At 42.4% G+C, this 12,632-nt stretch overlaps 3 protein-coding genes across 4 annotated transcripts; 1 reads left to right on the top strand and 2 right to left on the bottom strand.

Annotated features, from left to right (window-relative positions):
* Nucleotides 1-53: 53 nt before the first annotated feature.
* Nucleotides 54-4,316, top strand: eif4e2 (eukaryotic translation initiation factor 4E family member 2). 2 transcript variants are annotated; one of them, XM_028428384.1, is made up of 8 exons: nt 54-175; nt 955-1,066; nt 1,150-1,284; nt 1,877-1,981; nt 2,062-2,214; nt 2,301-2,437; nt 3,100-3,171; nt 3,256-4,316. In XM_028428384.1, exons 1-7 carry the CDS (start codon nt 156-158, stop codon nt 3,146-3,148), a joined length of 711 nt encoding a protein of 236 aa, XP_028284185.1. In that variant the 5' UTR covers nt 54-155; the 3' UTR covers nt 3,149-3,171; nt 3,256-4,316. The 2 variants fall into 2 exon arrangements, with proteins under 2 accessions (XP_028284185.1, XP_028284186.1); XM_028428385.1 differs by having other exon boundaries at nt 2,301-2,441.
* LOC114449650 (phospholipid scramblase 3) lies at nt 4,315-7,386 on the bottom strand. The gene is made up of 7 exons (XM_028427464.1): nt 7,047-7,386; nt 6,886-6,963; nt 6,598-6,790; nt 5,160-5,271; nt 4,981-5,080; nt 4,679-4,737; nt 4,315-4,440 (listed from the first exon to the last, which is right to left on the bottom strand). Exons 1-7 carry the CDS (start codon nt 7,384-7,386, stop codon nt 4,414-4,416), a joined length of 909 nt encoding a protein of 302 aa, XP_028283265.1. The 3' UTR covers nt 4,315-4,413.
* Nucleotides 7,387-7,894: 508 nt separating this feature from the next.
* chrng (cholinergic receptor, nicotinic, gamma) lies at nt 7,895-12,332 on the bottom strand. The gene is made up of 12 exons (XM_028427713.1): nt 12,139-12,332; nt 11,276-11,412; nt 11,149-11,193; nt 10,955-11,079; nt 10,704-10,859; nt 10,339-10,436; nt 10,002-10,202; nt 9,776-9,890; nt 9,572-9,686; nt 9,225-9,498; nt 9,016-9,149; nt 7,895-8,686 (listed from the first exon to the last, which is right to left on the bottom strand). The coding sequence occupies exons 1-12, from the start codon at nt 12,200-12,202 to the stop codon at nt 8,465-8,467; spliced, it is 1,686 nt and encodes a 561-aa protein (XP_028283514.1). The 5' UTR covers nt 12,203-12,332; the 3' UTR covers nt 7,895-8,464.
* Nucleotides 12,333-12,632: the final 300 nt, after the last annotated feature.

The following is a 12,632-nucleotide window of genomic DNA, read 5'->3' as shown; positions in this document are numbered from 1 at the left end:
AAATAAAAAGCAGTGTTTCACCCCTGACCTCTCACGCTCATCACCATGGCTAACGCACGGCATGCGCGCCCACGTGCCTCTGCTGTGCGCGTCGCCGTTCCTGCGGAATTCAGGAGGCTGTGGTCGGACTCCGAAAGGCTCCCACCTAGAAAATAATGAACAACAAATTTGACGCGTGAGTAATGCAAAGTTTCTGTGGTGTATCTGCGTGGAGGATTGTATGTAAATACAGTGGGGAGCGTAAGGTTAATGAAAAAGCTCCGTGGCGTGTGGAAAAGAGGTGTGTCAGATTTACTGCATGGTCCTGCATGCTCCGTGTGCGTTTTTAAACCCACACGAGAGCGAGGTCCGCACACATGAGTACATTTATAATGAAAAGAGGCAACAACAGAGAGAAACCAGAGCTTTATGATGGAGAATGTGCTGTGTTGTTAGCCGTAGCTTAGCCCGGTCGAAGACAGGCAGGCCCCTAGTCCTCGTTGTAGTAGTGGTTGAGTGGCAGAGTCAGGTGCGTGCAGGCACGGCTGAATCTGAACTATTGCGGGCCGTAAATATAGGAAGATAAACCTTGTATCTAGAAGTTATTATTAACCTTCAGGGTAGCTGAAGTAAAGAAGTGAATATTTGCACTATTATCGGTGTACAGCTTTGCAGAATATGGGATAAATGTACACGCACTACACGCAGGTTTTTCTGGTTTAGCTAGCTTAAACTAATACAGCGCAATGTAAACCCTCCCTTAAGTTTATAGTTGAGTTTTGATGAGTGTATTCAGATGTTCTAGCACTGTTTATTTCACTGACACCACACTAGATGATAAAACTGGAACACTGTTCAACAGGAATTATGGTTTACGATATTACCATAACAACCCGTTTTAATTTCGTCAACAAGCTGTAGATACCTCTTAGTTTAAACAAGTACAATGTTGTGCAATGTTTTCTGTCATTCCAGTCTGAAAGATGATGACAGTGGAGATCACGACCAGGACCAAGGCTCACCGAAAGACTGTGAGAAGGAAAAAACTGACGACGAGGACAAGGAACAGAACACCTCAAAGAAAAAAGTGAGGCTGTTGTTAAAAAAATGCCACAGAGGCACAGTTCATGCAGCTTTTAAACTTAAGTTTCTTTCTTGTTTTTCCCATAGATGGTGGTTCCAGGGGCAGGAGAGCACCCCCTTCAGTACAACTACACCTTCTGGTACTCCAGACGCACCCCAGGGAGGCCTGCCAATACTCAGAGCTATGAACAGAACATCAAACAGATTGGCAGCTTTGCCTCGGTCAGTCACTCCTCCTAAACTCTTTTTAGGGCTGAGATGGGAAGGGGATACTCTTTAGTTTTGTTTATGACCTTAGACAGGCTGAGTCTTGACTCATTCTCTCACAGTTGTTGGACAGTATAACTTCATGCACACTACAAATCCAAATATTAGAATATTTAATGTGGGCCATGTAGACAGCATTTTCTGATATATCTGCAATCATGTTCTTATTAAGACATATGGAATATGCCATATTATTTTGGTTTTGTGAGTCAGAATTGCCGTTGCTAGGCAATCAAACTCTTGTTATTAGTGTGATTGCCTAGCAACGGCAGCCTCTTTCTTCTTCTTCTTCTTCTTATATTAAGCAATTTCTGTGTCATCTGCCAAATGTATCTCCTCCTACAAATTTCAAGCTACAGACTCCATTTTAGTCTTGAAACGCTCATTAGATGCTGCTCTATCAAACTTGTATTCAGAATTTTCTAATTCCGGATCGTTTCCGCATGCCAAGCTCTCAAAGTTGCAATCCTTCAGCTGCAGCAATCACACTTGCATTTTCTTCAGGAAATGCCCTTTTCTAGTATTTTTTTTTCTCGCCTTTCCCCAGGTGGAGCAATTCTGGCGCTTCTATAGTCACATGATCCGACCTGGTGACCTGACAGGCCATAGTGACTTCCACCTGTTCAAAGAAGGCATTAAACCCATGTGGGAGGTGGGCATATACAGAATATTGAATCTAATCTTTGGTCTGTAAATCAAAAGACTAACTTTGAAACTTTGTGTGTTTTTTAGGATGATGCTAATAAAATGGGTGGGAAGTGGATCATCCGCCTGAGGAAAGGCTTGGCATCCCGGTGCTGGGAGAACCTGATCCTGGCCATGTTAGGAGAGCAGTTCATGGTTGGAGAGGAGATCTGCGGGGCTGTGGTGTCTGTACGCTTTCAGGTAAACCCGCCAACACACATACACCTGTTGTGTGTGATTGCCAGCTGCCGCCTTTGTTCATGGTCAGATGTCTTCTTTTTTGTTAGGAGGACATCATATCTATCTGGAACAAAACGGCTAGTGACCAGGCGACCACTGCCCGCATCAGAGACACCCTCCGCAGAGTTCTTAACCTTCCGCCCAACACCATCATGGAGTACAAGACACATACAGACAGCATTAAGTATGTATGTCTCCTTGATTTATTATTTTCTTCCCACCTTCACTTCCTATAACACGAACATAAATGCATGCCCACATTCTTACTTCCTCTTTGAGTCATTGACTACACATGAACTGATATTTTAATGTTGCTTTACATCTTAGATTTGCTACTTCTCTCTGATTAAATCACTGTACATTTGATATGTTAAGTTGATAAATATAATGAGTGATAATAAACATAACCATTTGTTGCAAATCATATTACAGGTATTACTGCAGGTTCTATGTAGATTTATAATATGATAACTTTATGATAAATAAATGTATTTTAGTTAAAAATGTCAAGGTGCTATTTAAGTTTTCTTCATACTTACTTGAATCTGTTTCATCATACAGCTAAATACTCATTTTGTTTTGTGTTCAAGTCAATCACAGTTCCTTTAGCAAGACTCTTCTTTCCTCTAGATGTGTTTTAAGAATTTGAATGCTGCCAAGAAAACACAAAAATGTCATTATTTAATTCTAGATTAATATAAAAAAAATAACAGAGATGCAGCTACCTAATGTTTGATGTACTGTTTCAGTGAATCACTGCAGCATGTCTATAGAGAAAACATGATTTTTTTGTGAAGTTTTTTGTTATTGTGAATGATGATGTGCTGTGTCGTCCTCTGCTTTCAGAGCATGGGAAGACTTCCATGGTCTGGTGAATGCTAGTGGTGGACGTTAGCCCCCTGAGATTCTCCACAAAGAGTGAGAGCTGATGCTGCATTAGTTAAAGTGATTTACTGTTAGTTTATGCTTTGTCTCATACTGTCTTTGTGTTGTGTACTGTAGGTGTGTGTCTATACGATGTGCTGGCCGAGCCCAGGGAAGGAAACCTCTGCATGGGTCGACACTGACTGGAACAAGTCAGGAACAGACCAGGCTAGAAGACCATTCCTTCTTTGTGTCCAATTGGAAATGAACAGAAAAGCCTTTCAGCAGCAAACTGAGCTGAGACGAAGAGAGAAATATTTTTAATTAACCAGAGAAGAACAAAGCCTTGTGCTTTTTTTGACTTTTTTTATTTTTTAACTCAAGATGTAACATCTGTTAACTTGCCACGAGAAGAAGGCTAATGTGACTGACGTCTGCTGATCTGGTCATCAACTGTCGACAAAGTGTACTTGACAAAATCCAACAAAACCAATCCCTTGTAATGCCAGATATGATTTTATTGCTTAACAGGGCTTCACGCCTGCCGTTGGAGTAAGTCTGTGTTAATCTCTTTTATTGGGACTCAAACAGGGTTGCAGGTTATTTTATTACAGTGCTGTATTTTAACTACAGGTCCTCTGTTCATTTTGAAATAGAAAAGATTATTATTGTGTACAATATATTTGTAAATAAAGTCCAATTAATGGAATCAGCTATGATTTTCCATCTTTGACATGGAAGTCGAATCCCAAAGGATGATAACCATCCTGTGCTGGGCAGAAGGTTGTTATGTGCGGCTTCCTTAGAATGAACTGCCAAGCTGCCTAAATCACTGTGCCTGGCCTCAAGCCTGACCCGAACCAGGTTTCCCTTCTGTCAGATCTGTCTTTACCCTGCCTTTAAACAATCCAAAGGGAAGGGCTGCTTTAATGTTCTCAGCAAAGGTGTTTAGGATTCCTGAAACCCTGACTTTCACTCCTTTTCCATTTTGTAGTAAAAGAAGTGGGCCCAGGTCTGTTATAGTTTTTATCCTGGGGGAGTATTCTTTTGGACCCATGATGAGAAGGATACCTTGTTGTAAAACTGTAATGCTGCCCATTATGTGGTGGTGTGATGATGGGTGCAGGTGTGTGTCTAAAGTGAAGAAACACTGATGGATGTACACTTGATGGATTATAGCAATAAATGTTAAATATGCATCTGCTGCTAAAGCAGGTTCAGTGTCCTGTTGTGCTTTATAAATGGACGCTTCTTACACATGGTGGCAGTTACGATGTGTTGAGTCCTTCACAACGATCAGCTCATCTCAAAGAACATGTGATTCTGAAGAGAAGGAGGGACAATTACAGAAGTATTTAACATTGGTTCCACTATGCATTAAAATATACAAACTCTAAAAAAACTAAACAGTAACAGTATTTTTTGTGCAGAATACTTACAGAAATACATTTTATTTTGTTAACTGTTTTACTTGTTTTACACATTATGCCGATAATAAAGCTTAACTGTGGCAATTGCAGTGTAACGGGCAATACTAAGTAGGTGTTGTAATAATGCTTACCAGCAAGAAAGTGGCTGCTAGAAGCAGGAGTTTGGTGTGTGACTCCATCATCACTGGCACTAGAGGATGAAAATAGATCCACAAATGTCAGAATTAATGCTATCAAATAAAGTAAAATAAAGAGTAAAATTGTAGTGGTACACAAACAATGACTGAAGTTCCACATTTTCCTGGCAGGCATTATTAGTTCATCCATCAACACAAATTGCTGCCTTGCTCTTCAGTTTGCTGGAGTTCATATTAACATGTATCAAATAGGAAATACATTTATTTTTTTGTTTTGTTTTTGTGGTTGAACTCACCATCCAGCCCAAAATATTCATGATCCATGTTGTGTTCTTCATTGAAACCGGGCCACTTCTTCCATATTGTGCCAATTTTCTCACCAATGTTGGAGACAATCTGGAGTATTATGTAGACACATGTGAAAACAGTGCATCAAGGGAATGCATACATTCATTATGTAATAAAATATGAATACCTGGAACTGCTGGTTGGTGAAGCATCGGCATGGGCAACAGGAGCCCTGGATCCTGATCGTAGGTGCACCTTTTGCATCACACACTTCCAGCAGAGGGGTAAACATGCTCCACCTGCAAACACACACAGCCAACACAACTTAACACACTTCCTTATGTAACCATTCAATAAGCAACCTGGCAGATGCACTGTCCAGTACTTCACACAGTGGCGCAGCCCAGCCTTGATGCTTGGTTGATCACATTTTCAGCTGTCATGATTCTGCAGCACCAAAACCATTGTTTGCTTAGTGTCAAAGGAGTTCAAACTGGGGCATGCTTTATTCGAGCACAACTGAGAGAATATTTATACCAAGTCGATCTCTGGTCACTGAAACCTCTGCCAGGTCGTTCCTAATTGGATACAACTTCATTGAGCGTTGCTTCGTGGAAAACTCTAAATTTGACACACAAAGGCACCCCAGCTAAGCCTGGAGGCATGTTCAGGCCAGATGAAGAAGGAAGTATTTTGGATGGCTACAGAAGACCAGGTGCTGCCATTCCTCCCATCAGCCAACATTCCCATTAGGAAGGATGCCGCATTCCTTCCCATGGAGCCCAGTGCAGCTCTATCAGTGTGTCTCTGCAGACAGCTGTTTTGTGCATTGAGTCTCCCAGGTTTAGACTACACTCTGGCTGCTTAGACCAGTTAAAGGCACTCACTGCTATTTACAGACAGGCCTGAGCATCAAGGTGGCTGAAGGCTGGGAGTGACATGGAAAATGGCTCGCATGACAAGTTGGTCAGTCTGAGAATGTAAAGTATTGCAATTAATATTATTATATAGAGAATGTGTATTTATCCTCCAACATACACATTTAACAGAAAACAAGGAGTTTTTCTTTATAACAAAGAAAACCACTTTTTCTGTGAGCTATCCGTTGGTATTCATCTGCAATGGTCATCACCCATTTATTAATGAAAAACATTTTAATAGTAAGAAAAAGACATTTTATCACATGTCTATCAGACATTTTAAAATGTTAAGTGAACTGAACTAATGTTGCTAACATTGAGCATGTCGTTTTAGAGATCCTAAAATCCCAGGCAGAGCAGCTGATCAGAAAGCTCAGCTGATTCTCTTCTGCACATCTGATTGGACAAATCTCACACTGGGCATTCTATTTAAACTACTGTATCTCTGGCTATTCTTCCTCTACCTCTGCAAGCCACTTTGTAACCCAGCTCCTCTGTTCCTGAATTTAACGATGCATGCTCTGTTCTCTTCACAGCTGTGTGCTGTATCCATGTGAGCACACAGAAAGGCAGGAGTGTGAACAGAGCCATGCCTCCCAGTGTAACCTAATGCAAATTTGTTGGATTTTTCCACCTTTTCTAACTGTTCCAACTTCAAACAATTTGCAACAATACAAGAGTAACAGAACCGTATTACATGCTTACCTCTGACATACAGTGCCAATAAGATGTTTTTGAGGTGTGTAGGCTCTCATCTCCATCAGGCAACAGCCAAAGCAGCAGGCATCCATCCTGAGGGGCTTTTCAAAATAAAAGATCTGGCAGCCTTGACAGTCAAAGCCCTGTGAGGAACATGCTCGAGCTGGGCCACAACACTGGAGGCACACACAGGAACTCTCTGACAGGAGGGAGAGATCAACGGGAAACAAATTATTTCATAACTGATGAGATGTACTTAATAATAGTCATATAGCTGAGCAGCCCTGGTCTTACCTTCCACAGCCACAGCCAGCTGTGACCTGCTGCCTCCTGTGGTGATGCTGTAGATCCTCCTGGAAACACACTGTGGACCTGCGGTGAATAAGAAGTTTTCTCTTCAAGCAGACAAATCTTACAATGCAGTTACACACACAAACGCCACAGCACTCTCTCACCTTGCAGCTCAGGCCTGGCAGTGATATGAATCTGACTGACTGTTTCCAACACAGACATGAAGTCAGATTCTGCTGAACCTCCAAGTGTCTGCTCCTCCAGCCCTAGCTTGTTCAGTTTCTCTGGTAGCTGCATGTCAACCTTCCTCTCTGGATCCAGAGTCGACATCTGCTCCTCATTTTTCCAGCCAGGCAGCGTTTGGTTGGATTTTGGTCCAGGTGTGTAAGGGCGGCACTCACAGGAAGAACTATGGTGCTTCTGGAAGGCTCGGAAGATCATCTGGATGTGTTTCTCTCGCTCAAGTTGACCAAAGGGAAGAGGCTGACTGGTCACTGCTGACATGATTTTAAACTGAAAATACAGTCTGTCAAAAACAGTTTATTTACATAAAATGTTAAATGGAAAAGTTAAGTTCAGTTCATGAATTAAATGCTTACCTTTTAAAATGTGACTTTCAGACAATCTTCTAGTCGTGACAGAAAGTCTTGAAGAAGGTAGCGTTCTCCCTGCCTCACAGCGTCTCTTTCAGACAGCTCCTTGGTAGCATCATAAACATCCTCCTTACCATAGCAGCCAGCCTGCGCTTCTTCTTTGTTCCCAATCACACACCAGCACTCCCAGTCTACACTGCTTGCTCAACACCTAATTGAAGCTCATCCAACAGGGGGGTGAACTGGCTAAAATCTTTGTGCAGCTGTTACTCCTTATGTATTGATTCAAAAGAAGGAAAACATAGAGTATCAAAAGCCTCTTGCTCTTCATCAGCCTCAGAGAAGGAAGAACCCAAGAGCAGGAGGGATTAAAGTGTCAGCCTCCTTAACCACCTGTGTATGTGTTTGTGTTTGTATGTGTTTGTGTGAGGATTCACGTAGCAATGTTTGGCTTTGTGAGCGTGTGGACATCTCACTCCAATTCTTGTCCCACAGCTCTGTCTCACCCCGACTCTGTTTCCATCCCAACCAGCCGGATCTGCCTTTTGTTATTCTAGAAAAGCACCACTCAGCCATGTAATTGAAATCCTGCTTCCAGAGGTGGGGGGCTGTGCTGTGTGTGTGTATGCGGTAGGTTGGGGGTGTCCCAACTTTTCACTGGACTCACAAATATTGTTAAACAAGAGGGAGGGGAAGGGGGGATTAAGACTTGATTAGTTAATCATTTGATCACAATTTATTGATAAAAGCATAGATTTTGAACATCTGGCTTTCAACATGTGTGATCAACACCATGTTTCACTCCAGTATGGCCTTAAATTTTATAAACGTCAACAGCAACAAAAACACAGTCAGTAACAGCTTGCATCCATTATCACACACATCTGACACTGGCTTCATCTTCTCCAGTGTCTGCGCCTAGGTCGTCGCTGAAACTATTCTGACCGACACTGTCACATTCCTACTTTGTGGAAAAACTTCCTTCTACTTTACCCCAAGAAATCTGCTCGTACTGCATTCTCAGGTGTATCAGTTAGATTTTGTAATGAAGGAAGATACTTCCTTGGATCCCCGAGGAAAGGTGAGGAGGGCGGCTGGTTGAAATGGCCCATCAGGAAGATTGCAATAGTGCCGATGAAAAACACCAACACCATGATGATAAAGCAGACCCTGTCAATCACTCGGGCAACCAGGAACCATTCTTCATTCTCCTGAGGTTAAAATTAGGGATTAGGGATATGGAGCAAAATCTGAGGGTGCATTGTTAGTTTGTGGCCCTTTGTCACATGCACATGCAATTAGATCTGTTTTCTGAGAGTTCTGAGAGTGATGGCTGCCGCCCAGGAATGTGCATTTGACATCATCCAAGACATCACCTGATTTTTAATCTCAGAACCCCTCCCAGAGATGAAGAAGCAGGTCAGTGGTTGGCATTTTTAATCACACTTTGGATGTCAAAGGTGCCAAATTCTACAAAGAAAGGCTTCTAAAATGACATCAGGCCACAAACGTATCAAACACCTTTTGTGATCAGGCTTACATTTTGGAAGTTGCTCTGCTGTCGTGCAGTCTCTGCTATGTGTTTGCAGGAGGCCACACACTGCTTCAGCTCTGGAGAGGCTTTTGCTAGACTGGTACTGAGCTGCTCGGCTGTACCACCCTCCAACCCATCACCTAGGTGCAAAACAAGAAAAAAACCTTCATGCAAGAAGAACAACACTTTCCTGCATACAAATGTCAAATACTTACGTAGCTTTTCTAACACAGATTTCATCAATCCATTTCGCTCTCTGAGTCTGGTGAACATGAGCTCAGACCGAGCTGTTCTCATTGAGTATTCCTCTGCCTTGGTGATGAGAGCCATAGAGCTGCGACGTCGGCAAGGGACCAGGAACACACCTTTCCTCCCTGCAGAGAGAGTTTCCTCATTTCCAGTTTCAGGGATTTTCGGAGTTTCATGAGTGTTTGGTGTCCAGGGTCTCATCTGCATCCTCAGTAGCCGGGGCAGGATGTTTAGGAGGATCTGAGAGTGACATGGGGGTTAGATAGAAAACCAGAGACAGACATTTATTGTTTTTTGGCTCCTGTTGACTCACCTTTCTGACTTTGTCTGTCATTATGTGTGTGTTTGGGGTCCTTAAGGAAACGTTGAGGACTATGACACAATTCATCACCACCATGGTCGTCACAGACATCACAAACATCAGATACCTGCAGTCAGAGGTTCATAAATTCAGCACCGGTTTGTAGGTCAGCACAGGCTGAACTGTATTCTTATGATCAGCATACGGTAACCTTACTTCCCAATAAGAGGCACTGCGTTTGAAGTCTCTGGAACCTTCTTAGCAATAAGGAAGAGGAACACAGTCTGGCCCAAAAGAGTGGCAATGGACATGGTACACTTCTGACCACCAGCTGCAAAATATTCAGGTAGAACTGTGAGACAATCTAAATAATGAAGATACACAAGAATCCTGAGGTAATTTTACTGATCAGACATGAAAGTTTTAAGTAAGAAAAAAAAACCTTTAGCAGGTAAATAGTAGACCAGCAAGCCAAGGGAGGAGAAGAGCACGCAGGGAGCAATAATGTTGATGACGTAGAAGAGAGGCTTTCTCTGAATGATGAGGAAAAACACCACCTCCTGATACTCCAGGTCATCCTTAGTGTACAGGCTGTTGATCACCTTCTTGGCTGGCCTGTGTCTGATGGCCCATTCTCCATTCTCTGCAACAAATACCCAAAGCATTTACTTCATAACGCCTAAGGACAGGTCATTGGTTGTCCTATAGAGTACAATAAAGCATGATTTTTATTGTTTTTTTGTACAGTTATTCAGAATCTATTGCTCAAATGTTGCTACCTGTGAAAGCCTCTGGGTCAATATCCACCCACTCCAGTGTGTGGTTATCCTCCTCTTTGAGAACCAACTCGATCTCATTGGCGCTGTATGTCTCTGAGCTGAACACAGGCAGAAAACATGTGGTCTGTCTCCATGACAAATACAAACATCTATTTTTCTTTACAAGACAGTGCTGTGAAAAGAATAAAGGAAGCATTGTCCTTGGTTTGGACACAGCACAAAGAAATCAGACGTCAACATGTTAATAATAAAAGAATGTGAGTTGAAAATCCCCCATCCTGCTGTCGTCTGATATTTTTGTAATCAAATGAAGAATTTTTTCCATGAAATGTCATGTTTTGTGCTGCTTACTGATCTCCACTCACCGGAAGACCATGGTGCAGTTCTGCCAGTCAAAGGGAAAGTAATTTACTGTGATGGCGCAAGCGCTGCGGTAGATGGCAGGAGGCAGCCAGTACACACAGCCGTTAGGAGACACCAGTGCATTGCAGTAAAGTGCTACCTCAAACTGTCCGTCAACACTGCAGACCAGGACAAGAAAGAGAGAAAGTCAAACATCCCGTCTATTAAAATTAACATAAGGCCACATGCTGTATGTGAAGTGAGATACACTCACTTGTTTTCCAGTATGACATCAGGCAGCCAGATGCTTTTGGAGGGCACACGTAACTCAGAAGTGATGTTCCCGTACAGATCTGACCTTGGTGGCTGGTCCCATCTGAGCCTGTAGTCACACCAGTTCTGCATACATAAATGCTGTCAGTTAAAAATTACCTTCACTGCAAAGCAAAGCAGAGGAGTTATGTGTACCATTTCTATCCAGACACTGGTCATCAGGGCTTCTTCTTTTTCATTCTATGAAGACACAGTTTAACAAACGTAATGAGAAAAGCCACTAACACTGATGATCAAAAACACCAGGCTGGGTTCCACCCACCAGAGAGATGAGGTTAGTTAGGGTCATCTTGATGGAGACCTGGGTGATGTCTCCACTTTTCTCCATTGGTCGAACATTCTTGTTGTAGCCTTTCATCAAATCCTTGAAAAGTTCTCCCTCAAGATTCAGTGCTGATGCTGCAGAGAGAGTAAAGGGTTGCTCTATAAATTGTATCACATGATGTCCTGCCCTGACCCCAGAATTCAGGCAATGCTGAGGCCTGGAGGCTTTGTCCCTGCAACATGTGCAAATCCAGCAGCTCATTGTAGACACAGACTGTCCTGTGCCAATGTTATGTGTTACAAGAAGGTCACACTAATATACAAATAAAGCACTGGGCAGAATTTGGGTATAAACAACAGCCATCTCTTCTACAGAAAGATGGTGATGTTGTTGAAGTGCATTATGGGAAATGTAGGATCTAATGCGCACTGCAGCTCAGTCTATGTCATTGACTGCTGTTGAATGTTCAATCATGTCAGACTTTTTGCAGAGAATTTACCGTCATGCAAACAGGACAGGAAGGAATAACTGAAAAAGGTAAACAATTATGTAAACAATCAAAACAAATGCAAATCTTTAGCAAGCAAGCAGAACACTGTTTAAATGTCAGAAGAACAATACAGTATAACTGTATTATCACAACAAAAGACAAATGTGAGTATTATAATACTACTGAAAGAACAAACTGCTCATCTTTGTGTTACTTGGATCGGTCACATTGAAACAGAATCCCTGATTAAAGGTTTTGAATTGTAAAACAGCATATTTTATTGAGTCACACCACACCATGCAAATCCCTTTAAACTAAAAAGATACCCTATTAGTTCTCCAAAATGTGTCAGCAGTTTGAGCATCCCTACCTGTGGCAGAAACCATAAACATCCTCACAAAGATCGCCAGAGAGCATGGAGATCCAGAATCCATCAGTGTGTGTGAGTGTGTGCGTGCAATATTGTGGTGGCGTCCGAGACAAAGCTGTGATCACTAATCTGATACTCATCTACACAACTAGATGGAGTTGCTGGCACTTGGCCTATGTGTGTATGAATGTGTGTGTGTGTGTTTCCCAGCAGAAGTCAGGGCTCGGTCTGGTGGGAGTGTTTAGTGAGGTTAGGTTAGGGAGGGTGATGGGGGTTGTTGATGATTGTTAGGGTAAATCTAAAAGTGTATTTCCAGTACGCCATAGCCAGCTGTCACAACACACACTGATACACACACACATTGGAAACATGGCAGTTTGAGCATTGTACTGTGTGCATGGCTGCCCTCCAGTGTTCCACAAGATGTATTGTAATTCTGTTCAGTGCACCTGGCTATTGTCAGTTAGGGGTCCACATGAACAAAGTAATGTAGG

Source organism: Parambassis ranga, chromosome 17 (genome assembly GCF_900634625.1).
Source record: "Parambassis ranga chromosome 17, fParRan2.1, whole genome shotgun sequence".
Taxonomy (NCBI): Eukaryota; Metazoa; Chordata; class Actinopteri; family Ambassidae; genus Parambassis; species Parambassis ranga.
This window is presented reverse-complemented; position numbering and strand designations above follow the sequence as displayed.

Bases quoted from the DNA above. Each gene is read 5' to 3' on its own strand.
- eif4e2 (XM_028428384.1), top strand. From the start codon at position 156: ATGAACAACAAATTTGACGC. The intron at 176-954 runs GTGAGTAATGCA...CTGTCATTCCAG, and splicing joins ATGAACAACAAATTTGACGC to TCTGAAAGATGATGACAGTG. The intron at 1,067-1,149 runs GTGAGGCTGTTG...TTTTTCCCATAG, and splicing joins AGAACACCTCAAAGAAAAAA to ATGGTGGTTCCAGGGGCAGG.
- LOC114449650 (XM_028427464.1), bottom strand. From the start codon at position 7,386: ATGTCAGCAGTGACCAGTCAGCCTCTTCCCTTTGGTCAACTTGAGCGA. The intron at 4,738-4,980 runs GTGAGTTCAACC...TTCATCCTCTAG, and splicing joins TGAATATTTTGGGCTGGATG to TGCCAGTGATGATGGAGTCA. The intron at 4,441-4,678 runs GTAAGCATTATT...CCTTCTCTTCAG, and splicing joins TAGCAGCCACTTTCTTGCTG to AATCACATGTTCTTTGAGAT.
- chrng (XM_028427713.1), bottom strand. From the start codon at position 12,202: ATGGATTCTGGATCTCCATGCTCTCTGGCGATCTTTGTGAGGATGTTT. The intron at 10,203-10,338 runs GTAGCAACATTT...TATTTGTTGCAG, and splicing joins TGACCCAGAGGCTTTCACAG to AGAATGGAGAATGGGCCATC. The intron at 9,687-9,775 runs GTAAGGTTACCG...CTCTGACTGCAG, and splicing joins GCAGTGCCTCTTATTGGGAA to GTATCTGATGTTTGTGATGT.